We start from the raw sequence: 20,669 nt of genomic DNA on the forward strand, positions 1-20,669 counted from the left end.
TTTCACTCCTTCATAGGTAATCTATCTGTATCCTATTTTATTTACCTTTTAGGACTTTTTCATTTTGATGTTTTGGAGTTTTCTTTTTCACATCTTTTCCACCTTGATGTTCTGGAGTTTTATTATGATATCTCTATGTGTCAGTTTATTTTTACAGTTTTTCCTCCTTGGGACTGATAGGCTCTTTCAGTCAGAGAGCTCCAGTCTTTCTCTAGTTCTAGGATGTGGGGCAGTAAGGAAAAAACCGGAAAAGTTACATGGATCTATATACCAGAATGCTAAGGAAGGGGAGGAAATGGACTGGGTGGCCTGAGTATTGGAGGGAGAATTTTAAGGGGTTCTAGAGAGAGGGAGAAGAGTAAGATTTGGAGGGATTCGTTGCCAGTAAGGTGAAGAAAATGTCCTCAGAAGATTTTTAAGATTTTACATGTACATCAAGAGTATATCCCCCTCTTTGGTGTTCTCTCCGGAGAGGCTAAGACGTGAATTGCTGTTTCTGCTTTTTCTGTGGTACTGTTTCTTCTGTGATTTGATGCTGAGACTGAACCAGAAGACTGCCTTGGATTAATTAGTTATAGAAACAATTATTATTAATCATTAAGCAAGTATCTTTCTCTCTCTCTCCTCTCTTAACTTCTCTCCGGACCACAGGTTCTTCTTTTATATGATGAGGAAATGGAATTAGATACTTTGAAGTTCTGCCATTTCTCCGACTCTCATTCCCTCTTTCTTCCTCATCTTTCATTTATCTACTTAAACATTTTTTAATGGCTAATAGCTTATAAGAAGCATAGACAAATAGTTTGTTCACTCATTCTGGAATGTGATTAGTCACCAAATGAGCTGATTATAGATTTGGACAGAGAAGACAGCACCTGACCAAGCTTATAGCAGGTTAGGACTCCTGTATAATGTCTGGCGTGTGAAGCTCTGCCAACCTCCCTAGTAGCTACTGCTCTAGACCGAGAAATTCATTCCATTGATTCTCTCGGTCCACCCATTGGAGTTGATAAGTGGCATAAAGGAGAAATTAGGGAAAGGCTCAACTTGTAACAGCATCTCTGAGCAAACAAAGGCAGAAGATGCCAACAAAATTAAAGTTATTCTTCTTGAAACCTAATCATTGAATCCATTTGTATTTTATCACGCGCATGTCTTACCTCTTAAACAGCACTAAAAATAGTTATTAAACTTTTAAAAGTGTGAGGGATATAGGAGTCATCATCAAGGGTCCAAATTCTAGGAGATTTGGATTGCAAGATGGCTATTTCTTCCACTTCTAAATATACACATTAAAGTGTTTGATATGAAGAGACAGTAAACATATGTAGCCTGTATAATCTGAATTACTCTCTGAGCTAAACAGTAATTAGGGCTTGAGTAGCTGCAGCCCCACCACCCCTGACAAATACTGAGTGCCGAGTTGATAGACGTGGCTATTCTCATTAGAATTTGAGACATGCCTAAGTAAGAGTGCAGTGTATCATATTAATACCATTTTGAGGGCGCCTGGGTGGCTCAGTTGGCTAAGCGACTGCCTTCGGCTCAGGTCATGATCCTGGAGTCCCGGGATCGAGTCCCACATCGGGCTCCCTGCTCAGCAGGGAGTCTGCTTCTCCCTCTGACCCTCTTCCCTCTCGTGCTCTCTATCACTCATTCTCTCTCTCTCAAATAAATAAATAAAATCTTTAAAAAAATACCATTTTGATGTGTGGTGTGACCCTTTTCAGATGACTCAATACATAGCGATTGAGTGTTGGCAGGTGGGAGCCTGATGGTCTTGGGTAGGTTGGGAGATGGTGATGGGAATGAACTCTCAAGTGCTGAGACTATCAAGGTTAAGCTCTGCTGGCTCTCCCTAGTCTAGACTGAGGAATTTGTTCCATAGATTCTCTAGGTGCACCCATTGGAGTTGATGTGGGACATAGAGGAGAGAGATTTGGAAAAGGGAAACAACTCATGTTCATCCGACAAAAGCATCTCTGAAGGCAAGGCAGAAGATGCACACAACATTAAGTTCAGGAATCCTATGAAAATAGAGGGCAGCCAAGTGAAAGCGGTTCACTTGGATCTTCAAGGGAATTGGGTATTTCTTCAAGTTGCCATCAGCATTTCTTCTTTTCTGGAATGCAAGGTTTTCTCTACATTATGTGTACCCAGTGCTCTGTCCATCTCCAGAGACGGTATGTGCTTTCCAAATTATAGATATTCCTGCCCTTCTGCAAAAAGTGTGATGGTGTAAGTTTTTTAAGACTCTGTTTCCCAAAAAAACAACCACTTATTTACTTTATAATCTCATGATGCTGTACGGTATTTTCAATTTTGGGTTAATCTATAACGGATCATGGTTCCTAACTCCTTAGATTTCCTCCATTCTCCTTCATCTTCTGTCTAGTCTTTACGTTCAACAAGTGTGCTCTATACATTTGTATGTAAATGCTCTTCTGGAATTTGGTGCCCGAGGAAAGCATCCATTTTTAAAGGGAGAGATTCTGAAATAATACCCACCCCTTGTCTTGAAAATGTAGGTTTTCATATAACAACGCTTGTAAAAGCAGGCCCACCTCTCAAGAAACACGTGACAAGTATCTAGCAGATGTCGTTACTGCAAAGCATTCCCCTAAAAACCCTTAAATTTTCACTTCCTCTGGACTTGCTGCTTTAATGGAAGAGCCCGCCATGGTGACACATACCCTCTGCTTCTCAAAGTGTGGTCTGCGAGGCTCTGCCAGATGGTCTCCTTCAGAATAAATGCTTTCAATATGATAATGTTTATATATTTGTGTTTCTGGCATGAATTAATAATTTTCTCATGATATTTAATAAAAAACAGATTATTTCATTTCTATCTCATAAAATCCAGTACGTTTCTTCCCATTATGTCTGATGAGGGTGATTTTTCTCCCCTTGGGGGGATGACAGCAAGCAGGGATAGAATAATTGAGCTGTAGCTCTTTTTCCCCAGCTGAAGAAGTGGTGTGCAGCCTAGAAGGATTTGAGATCCGTTGCTCTCCACAAAGGTCGGGTTTGCAAAGCCTTAGGAAGGGACAGTTAGTCAGGGCTCCAACATAAACAACCTCTCTTAAGCTTCAAGATTTACCCCCTGGGTCTAATATTCTGGAATTTGGTGACTAAGTCTGTGTTCTCTGGCCACATCCATCACGTTTTGTTTTTTTTTTTTTTAAGAGACCTATCATATTCCCTTCTAAGCCTTCATCTTTCCACACCGAAATCCTTATTTTATTATTCTAGCCCCAGTAGAGTGGGGCTGGGGACTGACTTTCCATCTCTTGACCATCTTTTTTGCATTTTTCTAGATTCTCATGTTTAGAAGAAGTGCTACTAAATTTTATCCGTGCAGCCCATTTCCTACCGATGTCTTTGGCTAACAGAAACTGGTCCAGGCAGACTCAGCATGGTGTGAAGACAGACTTCATGCACTTCAAAGGATGAGTTATATCAAAAGTGATATGGAAAATTGGTGTGGAGTGTGGCTGGGGATTGTAATGTCAGCAGCTTACACTTCTCCTCTTTGAAGGCATGTGAAGTAGGGAAAGGGGAAAGGGTAGATTTCCTTGAGAGAGAAGGGAAGACTGGGCATCTTTTGGCAATGGCCAGGCATCCATGATTTTTTTCTCACTACCAAACTTAATACAAGAGCAGTCTTCTCTCCTTGTCACCAGATCCTCACTGTCAATTCATTCTTTTACGTATAGGAGTTCAGTTTCCATCCCCAACCTATCACTGAAACCGCATCCTCAAAGATCATCAAATTGGTAAAAGCTAAAATCCAAATTCACCCTACTCATCCCTCTGTCCGATGTCATATAAAAGTCTCTCTATCCCTGGCTTCTCTGAAATATTGCCTTTGTCTATGACTTCTCTGCCGGTTTCTTCTAAGTCTCCCGAGTTGCTTCCTCCTGCATCTCCACTAAGTTGGCATCTCCCAACATCCTGCCTTTGGCGCCTCTGCCATTGTTTGGGTGGTGCCATTGCTACCCCGATGTCATCACCTTGTCCGCTGGCCCCACCTCTCATCTTTGCATCCACAGATCTGATCATGAACTTTCTTCTGAGCTCTGGAATAAATTGTTTACAGTCTTTCCTACGAAAAATATCCGATTCACACAGGGAGCTATTGCAAGACACCTGGCAAGGATGCAAAGGACATGCACCAGGACGTTAGGTGTGGAAAGACTGGACTGATTCGTGAAAGACTTGGCAGATAAACACAACTCTGATGGATTGGCTGGCCAAAGAAAGGGAGGAAGAGAAAAGAGGAGGAGAGAGAAAAGGGGGCAAAGTTGAGCCCAGGTGTTATAGTTTGGGTCATTTGGAGGACGGTGTGCCCTTATTGAGCTAAGGAATACATGGCTGCCGGCCGGGGCAGGGGCAGGTCTGAGGGAGAGGATGATGGCTTCCCTTTAGGACATTCTGAACATATCACATCTCTCTGCCTTTTTTGTCAATCAAATCTTCCTTTGGTAGGGCTGCTAGAATTATCTTCCTAAAACAAAGGTCAGATCATGCCATTCTCCTCCTCAAATTTTTTTCTTAGCGCGTATTAACCACAGAGTTAGTTTAGACATTTAGTCTCCTTAACAAGGGGTTTGAAGCCCTGTGCAAGCTGGCTTTGTTTGGTTTCATTATAATCTTCTAGCACAACAGAACCCACCATGCAATTTCTCACCTTCTTGCCTTTTCTCAAGCTGTTCCCTCAATCTGGAATGCCCTCCCCACTTCTGCCTAGAAAATTCCACTCATCATTTAGATTGCAGTTTGCATGGGATTACATCCCTCATAAAGCCTCCTCTCACCCTGGATGGGATTAGTAACTCTTTATTCAGTTTTTCCACGGCAATGTATGTGTATTTTTCCTGTTATTAGAATGCATTTGCTCAAATATGCATTTCTTCTGTTGGTTGATAAACTCTTCCAAGCTGGGAAACGTATCTTCTATGTCTCTCTTTCATACCGGCTGCTTACACATGACTTCCCACATATTTGTTGCTCATTAAGTAATGAATGTGAAGCAGAGAAATTGGTCAAGGTCAGAATGAAGGGGACTTTGGTTGGGCGGGAGAAGTGATCGGTAGGATAGACGTGGACTTGCTTTAGAATATGGCCAACTGGGATGGACACTCTGTGTGTGAAGAACAGTTGTGGGGAATAATAATGAAGGAGGCAATTGATCCTGGGTAATGTGAGGGGCTCATATTTAAAGACAGGATCTTGTGACATGAAGTCATGCATGTATACAATTTAGCCCTACTCACAGGAGACGAGCGAAATTGTAAAGTCCTTCATCAGCAGGAAATTATTATTCTGCCCATTTAAAAAGATACATGGTCTTTTTGTGTAACGGAGACTCCCACATATTTGGCTCTTGGGAGCTGCTAGGTCTATTGTCTGATGCAATAAAGAGATGGGACCTTGACTGATAGTATGGTGATGACCCATTGCTGTGCCCATTTATTTAATTGTAGAAAAGATGGGCAGGGGGATATTCTGATTAATGGGATTTCTTTGACCCTTAATTATTCTTTTCATATGTTACTCTTTGATCAACCTGTATTTATTTTCAGCAGCACAAAGGAAAAATGTAAAAAAAAATTATCTTTTAATAATGTGAATCCCAGAATAATAAAATTCATGGCCTTCCTTCTGGATGCTCTCACACAAATACATATCTATTATGTTTATATCTATATTATGTATACACTGTATGCATTCTTTATATGTATTTTCTAGGTATCTATGTAACTATCCATTGGTCCATGCTTAGCCCCGTCCTCATTAGCAAAAGGACTGACTGCTGGCTGTGGGTCAGAGATAGAAAGAAACAGAGATCACCTATTTTTTACTTTCAATCAGCTGTTTTCCATGAGGACACATACTTCCCTGTTGAGCGCCAGATGCCTGGGAGATATATGTACAAAAGATACATGTATGAAAACAACTCCAGGCAAACCAAATGTAATCATTTTGTTCCTCTCTGAGGTCTGGCTGCCGACCCCTTTGTTGGACCCTCATTCATGGTAAGTTGGTACCTCTGAGAGATACCAGGCACCTCAGAAGGCTGAGGGATGACTCTTCTCTTCTGGCCTCATTTGGGCTCTCATGTGGCTTCCCCAGGTCAAGGAGGCTCTCTGAGGTGGGAAGCAGCCAATGTCCCTGTCAAGTGACTTCCCCCTAATGGAGTCCTAGAAGAGCTCAATCCCATCACAGAAATCAAAAAGCAAACCCCAGAGGGCAGACTCTATCATATAGAGCCTTCACCTGCTTCTCATGTGCGACCCCTTCCATTCCGTAGCATCATGACCCAGCACTGTCCTTGGCTCTGCCCAACTCCAACCAGGGGGAAAGAGAGGAGCTTTGAGCTAACTCAGTAGGTTGGATATGTAGCCAACATTAGTTTAGAGGCCAAAGTGATGGCAATATTCTTGCCAAATATGATAATTTCATTGGACACCTATTGTTCCCCATCTCACAAACTCACCTTCTTAAGCCAGCCTCTGCTACAGTAACCAGCTATGGTCAGGTATAATTGACAGCCCCTGACCTTAGCTTCACCATGTGCCTCTCGAGTTCTGAACCATTGGCTTCTTTGTCACCTTTGTGGCTGCCTTTGGGAACCTACTCAGCCATTCTAAATCATGGCCAAACCTGGAAGTGCAAGGCAGTTAACACTCTGGGGCTACTCTAGCCCCTTCTTTCTTCCATCTCTTGGGCTGTCAATTCTGAGATACATTTACATGGCTTCTCATGAGAGTTTCTGGAGGGATTGCATCCCCCTGGTTCACAGCAATGACCAGCTGGCCAATACATCTGGGGTTGGCTTTCCCTTCTTATTTGCTTCACTCTTTCTAGTACCCCATTTTGTTTCTGGAATTGCTTCCCAAAATAAATCTCAGGGTTCTGCTTTTTAGGGGGATCTAGAAAATAGACTGGTGGGGGGAGCCTACAAATGCGATCAAACCCATTGCATGGAGAATGTTGTAACAGACATTCTATTTGAAGTGGGACGTAAGAGGACAGGGGTTTGTTGGTCCTTTATAATACACACTGAAAAGTCTGTGGACCACTAATTAGGAATTTCATTTAAAATTAAAATAAGAGCACACTGAAACCAAGTGATGGCATCCCCTGTCTAGAAATCTTTTAAGATCTGAAACACATTGCTCATTCTGGGGTGGTGTGGGTGGAGCCCTACATTCAAGCCAGAAGATGGCTAGATAAATTTCCCTGGTCCTAGACCAATGTTTTCTCTTGGCTTTAATTGTCTGCTGATGGGGATAGATCAGTTATTTCCCTGTGTCTCTGTAAACACATGGAGCCTTTCCATCCAGTGGAAGTCCCTGGGAGCTTTCATAATGTGTTTAGAGTTTGGGGGCTCAGAGTTTCTTGGATTTTTGTTGTTGTTGTTTGTTTTGTTTTGTTTTGTTTTTAGAGAGAGAGAGAGAATCTCAAGCAGACTTCATGCCTAGCACAGAGCCCGACATGGGGCTCCGTCTCACGACCCTGAGATGGTGACCGGACCCTGAGATCATGACCTGAGCCAAAATCAAGAGTCAGACACTCAACGGACGGGAGCCACTCAGGCTTCCCGGGGGCTGAGAGTCTTCTTAAACAAGTGGCAGTATAAGCATATTTAGTATATTCTTTCATGGCATTAAATCTAAAATATGTTTTTACTTGTCACAAGCAACTGTTTGCTGTTGTACAGAAAATAGTTGAACCGTGGTGGCAGAGAGCTCAGCAGTCACAGTCTTGCTAAGTCACCTGGCGGAGGCTGGAAACAGCCAGTGGGCAGAAGAAGGGGGCGAAGTTAGAGGAATGCAGGCTAGTCCTTTCCAGCCCCATCTGGTTACCTCTAACTCATCTAACCAAACTAAGTACCCACAGTTTGGTAAAAGATGTTGAAGCCACCCTCCAGATGACCGCAGGTGATCCAAGCATGATGATTTTGTGTTTAATCAGAAAAGAAACATTTTAGACCTCCCAAACTCTGAAGTGGGCAGAAAAATATTTTTAGCCATTTTTCTTACCCCCATTGAGTCTGTTGTTTGAAAATGTTGAGATGTCATTTTTGCTATGACTACCTTGCAAGGATTCTGCTTTGTGCCCGCTTTTGTTTCTGAGGCTGACTTTTGCTTGCTTAGAAAGAGTGACAGAATCATTGTTTATTTTATGTTACCTGCTGGGGGCGGGGAAGGGGTCTTATAGATCATTTAGTTCAACCTATAGCTTCTGAATCAGGCCTCAAACTCAGGTGATCTGATTCCATGGCAATGGCCTTCAGGGCTGGAAAAGACTATCTGTAATCCAGATAGTCTCACTAACGAGGGTAGAAAGCTACCTGTTAGGGCGTGGCACAGGGGAAAATAAGTTTGAAATGTGAATTGAGGTGGACTCTGGTCTGGGTCAATAATTCTATTGAAAACTAAGAACTAATTAATGAATACTTACCCGAACTCTTATCAAAATAGAAGTCCAAAGGGAATTCTTGGAAGTTGACTTTTTCCCCCCCTTTGCAGCTCTGACCAATGTGAGCAACATTTGCATGTCCTGTTTTATAGACCCAGCTATCAGGAAAGAATTATGAATAGGAGATCTGCTACCTCATAAAGAAGAGGTCTTGATTGATAACTTGAGGCCACTCAGACCCCAGACCGGGGAAGAATGGGTCCCCTCAGACCCCACAGTCACCACGCTTTATTTACCCCAGGGACTGCTTTATGTACACCTGCTTTGTTAGTTAATGGTAGTTATTTGCACAATAGACCTCATTTTGTGTAGGACTGTTCTGTTTTGAGAGAGTGGTATAAGTAAGAATGTTGGCTGGGGTCTCTGGAATATTTGTGGTTGATGGCTCTTTAGAATGGAGTCCAAATCCCCAAGGGCATTCTTTTATCCTGTGATTTTGCTTACAGGTTCTAAGGCACCCTTGGGAAGGATTCCAGTCTTCTTTCTGCAAGCACGATGTGGTCACCCAGCTGCTCTCCCCTTTCTTCCCTCTCTCCCCTTTTGTATGCCTAGAACTCCTCTTGGGTCTCCTTCCTCCCTGAAGACTGACAGCAGGGGCGGGTGGAGGGGTGGGGGGGTACTTTGAGTTCTGTTTCAGCAACTAATGAGATGTGCCTTCTCCTTCAAATCATTCACAAGCCCCACATCACCTTCGGCAGGCAGGGGTTCTAATATGGTGCTTCTGTGGGTCAGGAGGTACCTGTGCTCATCAAACTCTGATATTTCTCCCCACGCTTCTGTCTGTGACCAGCCCTGGGGCTCTGTTAAATCATCAGGGAGTTTTTGGTGGCCAAGAAAAGGAGGCCTTGAGTCTTAACTTCAAGTATATTTATTTAACATTACAGTGGGAAAAGTATATCTGATTTCAGATTAAAATCAGGAAGGGGCCACATGACTGGCTTGGAGCCGCCCCGGTGCACCTGTTGCAATCTAGGTAAGCAGAGGAGTTGGTGGCCGTGGTCTGTTCCATCATGGATGGCTCCCATCCAGTCGTTCCTCAGTCACTGGAAGCCCATTAACGGGAGACCATTATGAAACTGATGACTATTTTCTTTGTATTTTGGGCTTTTCTCAATCACAGGGCCCATGGGAGGTAGGTGTGGGATCTAAGAAAAAAAAATGTATACAAAATGAAAAGCCACTCCAGCCTATAGTGCTGGCAAAAGCCAAGGAAGTCTGACTTAATATTTTCAGTGTAAATATCAGCCACCCCCAAACAAAACCGTTATTGAATCAAGTATGAGAACTCGATTCAATCACCGAAAAATAGCAATTGGATGAAAAAGTGAAGGGGAAAATAGTGTCTGATTAGTGACTGGTCATTTTCAAAGTGGCTCCTCCTATATCATCTCATTTTATGAAAAGTAAATTTGATCTTTTTCAGTGTTAGAGTGAATCAGTTCATAATTTCTTACAAGGAGCAAAGGACATTATATTTATAAGCATGCAAGCTGTGAACTAGGTAGAACATTCTCTTTTGCTGCTTTATATTTTTTATCAACCATCGCAGATTAATAGGGAAAATCTTTAAGGAACGGAACTTTAAAATGGATTTTAAAAAAAATATTGTTTGAACTTAAGTGTGCTTGTCATCTTTTGTTTTGGCCTCAGTTTCTTCCTCTGGTACCTTCCTTTGAATGGCAAATCATTACTTGCATTTGGATAGATTAGTATTTAGCTTACAAAATAGACCATTTCCCCCCTCATTAAAATCTCATAGTTGCCAAACTTCATTAGGATAAATGGAATTATTCATCTGTTTCCCCCCGCCCTTTGGCTATGGGGTCAGTAAAATGATGTTAAGCAGGAGAGGGTAAGGCTGGTGAACACTTTAAAATGTCACTAAGTAATTTCAGGAAGGAGCCAGTCTGCAACTGTACTGAATGATGGATATGCTCTCAGCCTTAATGGCTATTAATGACTTACATAATGACAGTTTGTATTATAACCATGGCTGTTCAAAACTTGCATTTTGCAATAGCTATAACTAGTCGTGGACATTTCCTAAACTTATTTAAAATACGCTGAGAAGTTAAAATGGGAACAAAGCAAGACAAATAAAACCCCGAGACTACCAAGTAGTCAAGGATGGCAACCAAGGAGGGGTGGGGGGGAGAAAGAAAAAAAAAAGAAACGAAGAGTATAGCCAACCTTTTTTTGTTTTAATTAGAGTATATTATACTTCCAAACTGGATACACTAGAAATTGGCAATGCAACATAAGATGCAAAGAAATATACCAGTTACTGTCAAAATGACCCTGTACAGCCTTGTAATGCAAAAAGCTTTATACAATACAAATTTTCAGTAATGTACACAAACCTTGACAGTATGATCATCTGAACATAATATGAGGAGTTAAAAAAAGGATAGAAGCAAGAAAGTGCTGAGAATTCTAACTGCAGTACTATATGGACAAATAAGCTAGCTTTCATTGAAGAATGCATAGTGAAAACAGAATTGAAGTTAGTTGGCAGGTGAATTTCTCAAAGACGTTAGTGTTTTACACGGAAAGGATATCTATGGAATAATCCTTCCCTGAGTATCGAACTGCAAACCAAATTCGGGGGTATATATTATCTCGGTGGAGTCTGAAAAATGCTGTAGATTTTTCTTTATTAATAACAATAATAATAATATAAAAAGTCAAACAAACTCCAAACACACCTTTCTCACTCAGAAAACTTTTTATAATTTACCAGAAAGATTGATGACTCTTTCCAAAGTGCTAAAAATGTTGCCCAATTACATTAAGCATAACTAAGTCATTCAAATACAAGTTCAGTGGCAAGCAGTGAAATGCATGGCATTTGAGCAGTAAACATCTCCTTCCAACACCCCTCTCGATCTTGCAAGTTTCAACCGAGGACCTCATATTGCACACGTGGCATGCTGTAAAACCTGCAGTCCTAACTGTCAGGGCCACCCTGTCAGGTTTTTAACCTGCTGGTGCTTCCGTGCGATTAGCCTGTTCTGCCAGCCTCCGTGGGATCACCGGGGCCCTCTTCTGTCATCACTGAACTTGTAATTTTGAAAGCACATTATTAGCCAAGTGGCACAGTCTCCATTATATGGGGATAAAGACAGGACTTTTTAAAAAAAAAACCAATCCACCCATATGCCCAGTATTCTTGGAGTGTATTGTCCATAACTGTCTATAGTGTCTTTTATCGAGACATTGACATGGCGAGGTTGAACGATGCTTCTAACATAGCCAAGAACAAATGTCTCTGCTGGAGGATGACCGAGGGTTCGGGGGCCTTCCTGCCCTAGCTGGCTCAGCCTCCCTGCCCCTGGGCACATCTCCTTAGTGTAAACAGGTTTGCCAGGGCTGGAGTACTGGCAAAGGAAGTGTAGCACACCTGCTAGGTCTGGGGGAAGAAGGGTGGGTATGGGGGTGGGGGAGTCCATGGTGTGGACCGACGGTACAGTCTTCTGGCTTCCTGTGAGAACTGTACCAAGTTCGAGGGGGCTTTCAGTGAAGCAAACTGACTAGAGGAAGAAAATCAGGGATGCTTTTATTTTCCCCTGGTGAAACAGATGAAAAGAAAAATCCCCACTCTAGGATAACACATGATGGAAAACAGCAATGCAGTAAGAAAGCATTCCTCTTGTACACCAGTTCTTCAATAGATAAATAATATATAAACTTTTATATTCCAAACGTTCCATTATTATACAAAGCACATTTCTTCCTGCCCTTTCAGCCTGTTTCATACTGGAAATTCTGTTGTCTTACAAATACAAGCAATTAAGATACTCGGCCAAAGATTTCTTTTCCTTTTCTTTTTTAAATCACCCATTACTTTTTTAAGATTCGCAAAGGGCTATGCAACCAATCCACATCTGCTTCTTGCTGCAATAAAGTGCTGCACATAAGTTGCCATTTTAATGACCACAAAATAAAAGCCATAAATAAGTATAAAGTTAGCCTCCTAGCAGGTTATATCTACCAGGCGTTAACAAAATGGAATACAGAATTATTAATAACATGGAGAATACCGCTGTAGCCAGACGATCCGCAAACACAAGGGAAACTTCTCAGGGGCATGAATTGAACCGTAGGACTAAAACAGCACCTTTTTGTTGGGTCGTTATAAGTCAAAGAGGTTGTGACAAAATTTTCAAACACACAGTCTACTCATTCCATAGAAAAGGTACATTTTCTTCCTTTTATTTTACCTTTTTTTTTTTTGCAGATGAGAAACAAAAACTAGTGCAAGACCAAAGCACTGTGCAAAACTGCCGTTTTTTTTTTTGTTTTTTTGTTTTTTTTTTGTTTTTTTTTTTAGTCTGAGCATTTATACCCAGAATGTATCCAAACCCCTTTAATCTCCTTGGCTGGATTTATCAACCATAAAATTTTTCACTCATACAATTTTTTTTCCTGCAAATGAATGGTAACCACTGAATTAATACATATATGTGTGTGTATCTGTATACACACACATATATATATGATCTGCCCTTAAAAGAATGATGCACTGTGTGTGTGCACCATACACATTGTATACGTATGGACACACACACCAAACACACTTAAGTTTTATATTGGCTGCAGTGCTGTGAGAGATTTCTTCCAGAGTGGACTCTCGGTTCTCGCATCTTCATAACCAAGAAGATCTGAGCATAACGAGAAGGTCTGACCACCTGGCTGGAAATCTCAAGCAGCACTGTGGGTGTCTACCAGTCCTTCATCGACTTAAGCACCAGGCCCTACCACTCTGTAGCCATAAAAGAGAGAGGGAAAGGTGATGAAGGAGCTCGGGGAGAGACTGTAACGGACGAACAACCCGGGAGGGAAAAGAATGTTCATCGCTGTTAAAGAAGCCAGCACGAAGAAATGTGCAACGGAAATGGCATGGCACACGACACACGGCTTTCTCTTTCAGAATCCACGACACCCACACACCCCATTCACCCAACAGAAAACAAAATGCACCAGTCTATAAGCGTACAAGTGCTGATTGCTATTAAGGACACTCTCTTTAGGGTTTAACAAGACAAAATTCCTTCCAGATAAAAGTACGGAGAAGGGCTGAGAGTGGGAGTGGGTGGTGGGGAGGCATGCCTCTGAAGGTGGAAGTATGCAGTAGGTCACCTCTCTGAAGACTGGATAAAGCAGCTTTCAGGTCAATGCAATAGGTATACACACAGAGCCAATTCTCTATTCCTTACTAAAGATATACAGTACACGTGGTTCAGACCCCGGGGGTCTGTAGGTTTTGCAGCAACGTACACCTGCTGGGGTTGTGTTTAAGTTTTGTGGGTTTTTGTTTTTGTTTTTTGTCTTTGTCTCTTTGTTTTTGGTACAGAACATGGCTGCCCTCAGACAGTCTCTGCTCGTTCTCTTAGTCCGAGATAGGCGAGGAAGGAGTGTTTGGGTGAGGGGATGCTGGGAGGCGCAGTCTGAGGTCGGGGAGGGTGGAATGTGAGATCCAAGTGGTTCTTGGGGTACAACATTGTCAAGGGAATGAGATGGGCAAAATCCGAGTTCCGGTACTTGTCAAAGCGCAAAGGGGAGCCGTTGAAGGCCAAAGCCTTGAGTGCCAGGTTGGGCTCGGAGCTACTGCCGTGGGCGGCCGACAGGGCCACGGTCTGCAGAGCCTGGGAGGCGGACATGACCGACAGGGGAGACAGGAGATTCCGGGGGCTCCCGACGACGAGGAGCGGGGCCCCGGGGCCGGCTGGCTCCTTGGGGGTCGCTGGGCCCAGGCCCTTCTTGTCCTCCTCGGGACAGTCCCCACTCTGGTGCTTCTTGACGTGGCGGCTGAAGACGAAAGGGTGTGTGGTCTTGAACAGGCACTCTTCGCAGCTGAAGGTCTGGCGGGGGGCGTGCTTCAGCTTCTTGTGCAGGTTGAGATTGTCCTTGCGCTTGCAGCTGTAGCTGCACTGGTCACAGTGGAAGGGCCTCTCGCCGGTGTGGACGCGCACGTGCTCGATGAGCTTGTTGGCGGTCTTGGACAGGTAGCCGCACTGGTCGCACTTGTAGTGGTTGCCGAGGCGATGCTCCCGGGTGTGCGTCTCCAGCTCCAGCTGGTTGGCCTTCACCGTCTGGCAGATCCGGCACTTGTACTCCATCTTGTAGTGGGTCTTGAGGTGGCACTCCATGGCAGCGGGGCGGTTGGTGGAATAAATGCAGAATGGGCACCTGCCGGGGGGTAGGGGGGGAAAGCAATGACAGGGAGGGTCAGCCGGACAGGCTCGGCGGCGGCCCTGCTTCTACCCTCCTCACCAGCCTCCCCTCGCTCCGCCCGCCCCCCCCCCCCCGCCCCGCCCCACCACTCTGGAAGGCCTGGCCTGCCCCTGCCCAGCCCAGCCCTGCCCTGCCGCCTCTCCGGGGGGTTAAGATGACCCTCTGGGCTCTCTCTGCTGACAGAGCTGTCCCCGCTGAGGAGGAGCTCCGGCAAGGTACGCTCAGCCTACTGGGGGTCTCCTGGCTGGATTAGTGAGCACCAGCCCACGGGAAGGGGAGCACAGAAAGGGCGAGGAATACGTAAGCGGTTGCTCCCCTCCGTCCTCCCAACCCGTTCCCCTTGGAGCCCTCCCCGCTCCCCGCCAGACATAGCAGAGGTCTAAACCTCCTGACCTCCCCTCCTGATGGGAGCCACACAAAGAATCGACTTTTCATGCACCACACCAAGCACACGCAGAAAGGCTAAGAGTTTTGAAGAACAGCTTATAGGGGGAGAGCTACCTCCAGCAAACAGAAAGTTGTAGGGGTCAGAATCGTGCTTATTACAGGGTGGTTAGGATGAGAAGGCCTGTGTGTGTGTCTCTCTGTGTGAGTGTGAGTGTGTGTGTGTTTGTGTGTGTGTGTGTGTGTGTGTGTGTGTGTGTGTGTGTGTGTGTGTGTGTGTGTGTACAGAGATCTGTACTCATAAATCCTGTCTCCTACAGCCCTGGTTCTCCATCAGGGGAGGCAGATGAGGACCAGCACGGGGCTTGGGAGAGGGAGGCCCACCCACCAGCCCATCACGAATGAGGGATAAGGAGGGAGGGAGGCAACTGCTCTCTGGAGTTCGAAGACATTAGGAAAACATTATTCCATCGCAGAAATAATTGTAATCCAACTGGATCGTAAATTCTCGGTGGGCAGGACCATATCTTATATTTCTTCTGCGTTCTCTGCAGTGCTTGGTAGGCACTGATTCGTTACTGGATTGGTCTCTACACAGAATTTTGGCAGATTCTGGTCCCAGCTCCGTCACCTTTATCGGGCCATAGCTGGATATGCCCCGGGACAAAGCTTGGGCCTCTCCGTGGCTCGGTTTCTCCATCCTATGCAGGGAGGCTATGCCACCCCCCAGCCTCCTGGCTGTCCAGAGGGGCTAGGAGGAGCAGTGAGGGCATGTTTACAAATTCTGTTGAGCTTCTCTTTTGGAAGCTGCAAGGCTCAAGTTGGTGGCTGAAATGATAGCTGTAGCGTGTTTGCTCTCTTTCCCAAAAGAATGCAAATGCAAAAGTGGCTGCTTCAGCTCTGGCTTGGCACCTGCCAGGGCAGGGCCCTGGAGTGAATTGTCCTCTGAGGGTTTGGAGAGGTGTTCAGCAGAGCCCAACACAACCAAGTGCACCGTGCACTGCTCCTCAGCGCCAAGCTCGCCGTTAGCCTTTGAACCTCAGCTCACAGAAGAGTGCACACGAGAGAAATATAAAGCCCATTCCCAGGTCAGGTGCACACACAACCCCTACGCCAAGCTGGGCCTTACCTAGAGGAGTCTGAAACTCACCACTGTCCTGAGCTACGGCAAAAGAAAAATAATAGTATAATCTTATTTGATCTGCATTATGAACAGGATATAGAGTACAAGCAGTTCCATCACAGAAAAGCAATTTAGACATCGGCAGTCTGTTTCATTTTAAGAACATTTCTGTGACCCACAGCTCAATCTTTCTTTCGCTGCTCAGGCAAAGTGCTAAGGGTTTTCCGTGCTCCCGTTATTTATCGTAAAGACACTCTCTCAGGCAAATCAATTCTCTGATATGGCAAAGGGAAAACAAAACAAAACAAAACAAAGACTCACTGTATAGCCAGAAGGCATTATCAATTTTTTTCAAAGTATTCTTCTACTTGGTCATCCTAGAACATAAACTATTACACAGGGGACCGTTAGCACCACACGGGAAGTGTCTGGACCGGCAAAAAGCATCAGCATTCACTGTGCATTCTCCCCAGTGGGTCGGAGGCTTGGGACTCCGTAGGTCCCCAAGGCAAGGCTAACTGACAAAGCCACAACCGGCAGGGGCCGCAGAGTTAATGGGTGTGACTGGGCTACTGGGAAAGGCAATGAGCACTAGTCCAACCACAGAAATACATGGCTTTTTTTTCCTTTTTTTTTAAATAAGAGTATACAAGTATTTAGAAAGGGACAGTGGGAACAAACCAAATCCAATCCCCAAATAAGCTCTTGCTGGGCATTTCCCATTTACTGGTTGTCTTGAATTATAATCTCCCCTCCCCCATCCCTACAGGCATTCCCTCCCCCTCCCACTTAAGTGCCCCAAGAGTGAAACAAAATGGAATTTGACAGTAGGTGTGCTGCTCCCTGACTCCTCTGTTTGGGAAAGTTTTTGAGGAAGGTGCCTCTGACCAGGCAGGAGCCTGCAGAGGGGTCAACCCTGGCCTACCTCCAACACTTGACCCCCAGGGTCCCTTTGGGTCTCTCCATCCCTTGCCCATTCAGGAGAGTCATGCCAACCTCTCTGGCAATTTGTGAGTTTCAAAGATAAAAATGTTTAAAAACAAGAGGGTTTTTTTTTCCCCTTGTGTCAAGTAAAATATAAATTTTCATTCTTTTAATGACATGATTATTTCAGCTAAACATGAATAATTATGCCTTGAAACTTGTGTGTCTTTCTGTATTCAACGACATATGCTTCTTTCTCTACTAGGTCCTAAGTGCCTTGTGAACAGGGGCTGATTTCAGAATCACCGGAAAGAATAAATTCTGGTAGTGCTAGGACATACATTTCCTGAGGGTAGAAATTATATTTTATTCCTCGTTTGCCCTTCAGCGCCTATTATCAAGCCAGACACACCATGCGTTCGGTAATAACTGATGGGTCTCACTTCAGACCAGAGGGCCTCTTGCAAATAGTAGTTAATGATGGTGCTTGTTGTCTAGGTCTTTGGGGATCTGTGAGTAACATGTGACTGGAAATGTCAGATCTCATGAAGGCTAGCCAGGGAGATCCCAATCGCAGTTCCTGGGAAGGAATAAGGCATGTTTGCAGGAAGACATGAGGCACGTGATCTCTATCTGAAAAACACTGCCTCCTGTCTGTTCAAAAAGGCAAGGATCCAATATTTGGGGGTAGGGTGCAGGTGGGCTTGTTGTGATGCTGGTTTAAAAGATACATGGCAAATCATCTAAAAAAAATAAGTCACAGGTAGTGAAGGGCTGTGAGAGTGTAATGATTTACGCTCGGGGACACTAAGCCCCAAGTCCATAAAATCCAGTCCGAACCAAAGTCAAGCAGTGTAGGATGAGTCTACCCCCTGCATGCTGAGCTGTTCCAACATGTCTTCTTGCTTGCCAGGAATCCTGGGGAATTTGTGAAATGGATTCTCCTGCTGCGTCTGCTGACCCCCCCAGGGAACAGGTCTGATTCATATCCGGCTAAAGGTAGCAGAGGTGCCTGACTGACTAGCCCCATGCCAAGCTCTCCCTCTCCATGACCCCAAAATCTTCAGGGGAGGGGGGAGGGGGAGGGGCGGGGAAGGGTGTTTAATAACAACACAGTAAAAGGTTCTGTACTTGCTTTCCTTACTTGAGCCCACCGGTGGGGACAGTGTGGCATTTCTTATGCTCCAGCAGCTGTTCAGGTGTCTTCATGAACTTGTGGCACACGTCACACTCAAACATCCGGGTGATGAGGTGTATCTGCAGATGGCGCTCAAACATGTTCTTCGTCTTGCAGACAAAGTTGCAAAAAACACATTCGAACCCTGAAAGGACGGGAGCTGGGTGTACGGGTGCATGGGGCAGAGGGGTAGGAGGGCAGGAGGGGGACAGACACCCCCTGTTTCTCCTCTTCCCCAGCTATACCTTTTCAGGCACCGTTCCCTGCATCTCTGTGGCAAAAGGAGTCAAGTGTACAGCTCCAGAATCAATGTCAAACGTACAGCTCCAGAATCAATGTCACACTGCCCATCCATCCACCCCATATTTGGATGCAAATCAAGCCAAAAGAAATACAAATTTGAGGCGATGATAACATTATACTGTTCCCAGGCCTACTGTCTGTTTTCCAACATCACTCCCCTTGAGGGCTTATTTTTAAGCAGGCCAACCCACTCCTCCCTCACCTTTCTCTGGCTTTTCCTCACTGTTCACTGAGGGCTGACTCCCAGGCACGACAGAGATGACCAGCAGGTTATTCCCACTCTTGTTTTTCTGAGAGCTGTCTGAATCGTCTTTGCTGTTGGCCGAATCACTCAGAGCTGAGAGGGAGGAGGAAGAGGGGCTATTCGATTCACTGGGGGTCTTCCTGTCTTCTCCTGAAAAAACAAACAAACAAACAAACAAACAACCCCCCCCAAAAACCCAGGTCTGTTATTTAGGAGATGATAACCCTCGAATAAGAGCAAGTAGGGGTGGGGGGGTGGGGGGGTCTCGCGGCTACATCATCATTCAGGGAAGACAGGGTGAGGTTCCCAGCTCTCCCAGGGCACCTACTGGGATCCCAGGTCCCCTCATCTACAATGATGACTTGTGGGACTTGGGAACTCTGTCATGCTTTGAACACAGTATCTCATTTTATCTTCTCAAAAATCCAATGAGACACAACTGTTAGCACTCCTGGTTCACAGATGAGGGGAGGGAGGCACAGTCAGGGTAACTCGGCCTAAGTCACACACTAGGAAGTGGTGGAGCAGAGATTTCAGTTGGTCCTACTCCAGGATCCATGCTCTTCATGGACTGGACTCTCCCTCAAACCCAGGAGTAAACCAGTTGGGAGGCCATTAAAATTCAGTGTCAGGAGACTAATGCTTCCACTCAAGATGAAGTGTCAAGAGACTGGATTTACCATTGCTACCGAAACAACTAAAACAAAACCGGGCAAAATATATCAAACAATAGTTGTTGTTGTCGTCGTTTTTTCCCCAAAATAGTTTTTACAACATTGGACATCAGGCTCTGAAGAGTGATCCCTGGGAGACAAGAAAGAAAAGAGGTGGCCCACTCTCTGCCTTCAGAGAGTTTACTTCTCAGGGTGCAGTGCAGGGGTGGGGAAATGCCCATCAGGCTCACTGAATTGAGGAGAGAGTGCTAAGGGTCTGGGGAGATCAACATTGCTGGACTTGGCGGGGCAGGGTGCTAGAGGGGGGCGAGCAGTACAGAGGAAAAACTCAAAGACCTGCAGGGGGTCCCCCATGAGTATTCATTCAGCAGAGTAGGGATCAGAGCACATGTGTGAGAAAACCCCCCAAGACTGGAGGGAAAAAAAGCCATGTGAAAGGCTCAGAAAACACTGCTATTTCCACTGGCCAGATTAGAAACACTCACAATTCCCACGGCATTGGGTAGGAAACTGAAGAAGATCTCTTAGGAGTGGGTAATGATTGGCCCTAGTTGGACCACTGCTTCAGACCTGCCTGACAAGTCACAAAAGCAAGACTCAAAGGAGTCAAATTTTCCAAGTAATTAACTGTATCCTAAAACAAAGGTCAGGAATTTTTATGGGAATATAAAATATCCAGCACCCAGCAAGGCTAATCACAATGTCTGACATCCAAACAAAAATTAGCAGGCATGCCAAGAAACAAGAAAACACAACCTAAAATGGGGAGCATAATTAACCAGTCAAAACTGACCCAGAACTGACACAGTTGTTAGAATTTGCAGATAAGGACATAATGTTATTATAACTATAGTCCATATATTGAAAAAGTTAAATAGAGATATGAAAGCTATAAAAAAGATCCAAATCAAATTTCTAGAGATGAAAATTACAACGTCTGAGATGAAAAATACACCAGATGGGATTACCAGCAATTTAGACATGGCAGAAGATTAGTGAACCTTGAAGGTAATAATAATAGAAATTATCTGCAATGAAACAGAGGGAAAAAAGAATCATAAAAATGAAAAGAGCATCAGTGGATTGTGGGATGCCTTCAGGTAGCTTAATGTAAATTTA

At 44.6% G+C, this 20,669-nt stretch overlaps 2 protein-coding genes across 7 annotated transcripts in view; one reads left to right on the forward strand and one right to left on the reverse strand.

The window, feature by feature from the left end:
• The window catches only part of C2H4orf51 (chromosome 2 C4orf51 homolog), a 73,653-nt gene that overhangs the window by 35,186 nt on the left and 17,798 nt on the right, over window positions 1-20,669 (forward strand). The window contains exon 5 of one of the 2 annotated variants that reach the window (XM_027599367.1): window positions 18,066-18,257. The exons of the other annotated variant lie outside the window; for it this stretch is intronic. Coding sequence (XP_027455168.1) covers window positions 18,066-18,134 — 69 coding nt within the window. The 3' untranslated portion in view covers window positions 18,135-18,257. Of the gene's footprint in view, window positions 1-18,065; window positions 18,258-20,669 lie in introns of those variants that run through there. 2 annotated transcript variants of the gene reach the window in all.
• ZNF827 (zinc finger protein 827) overlaps window positions 10,674-20,669 on the reverse strand; it is a 172,183-nt gene continuing 162,187 nt past the window's right edge. For 3 of the 5 annotated variants that reach the window (XM_027599359.2, XM_027599358.2, XM_027599360.2), the window contains exons 12-14: window positions 18,835-19,026; window positions 18,297-18,474; window positions 10,674-14,676 (exon numbers count right to left, since the gene is read on the reverse strand). In XM_027599359.2, the coding sequence (XP_027455160.1) occupies window positions 13,854-14,676; window positions 18,297-18,474; window positions 18,835-19,026 (1,193 nt within the window). In that variant the 3' untranslated portion in view covers window positions 10,674-13,853. Of the gene's footprint in view, window positions 14,677-16,549; window positions 16,618-18,287; window positions 18,475-18,834; window positions 19,027-20,669 lie in introns of all 5 variants that reach the window. The other 2 variants (XM_027599361.1, XM_027599362.2) reach the window with 2 other exon arrangements.

This window comes from Zalophus californianus, chromosome 2, assembly GCF_009762305.2.
Source record: "Zalophus californianus isolate mZalCal1 chromosome 2, mZalCal1.pri.v2, whole genome shotgun sequence".
Lineage (NCBI taxonomy): Eukaryota > Metazoa > Chordata > Mammalia > Carnivora > Otariidae > Zalophus > Zalophus californianus.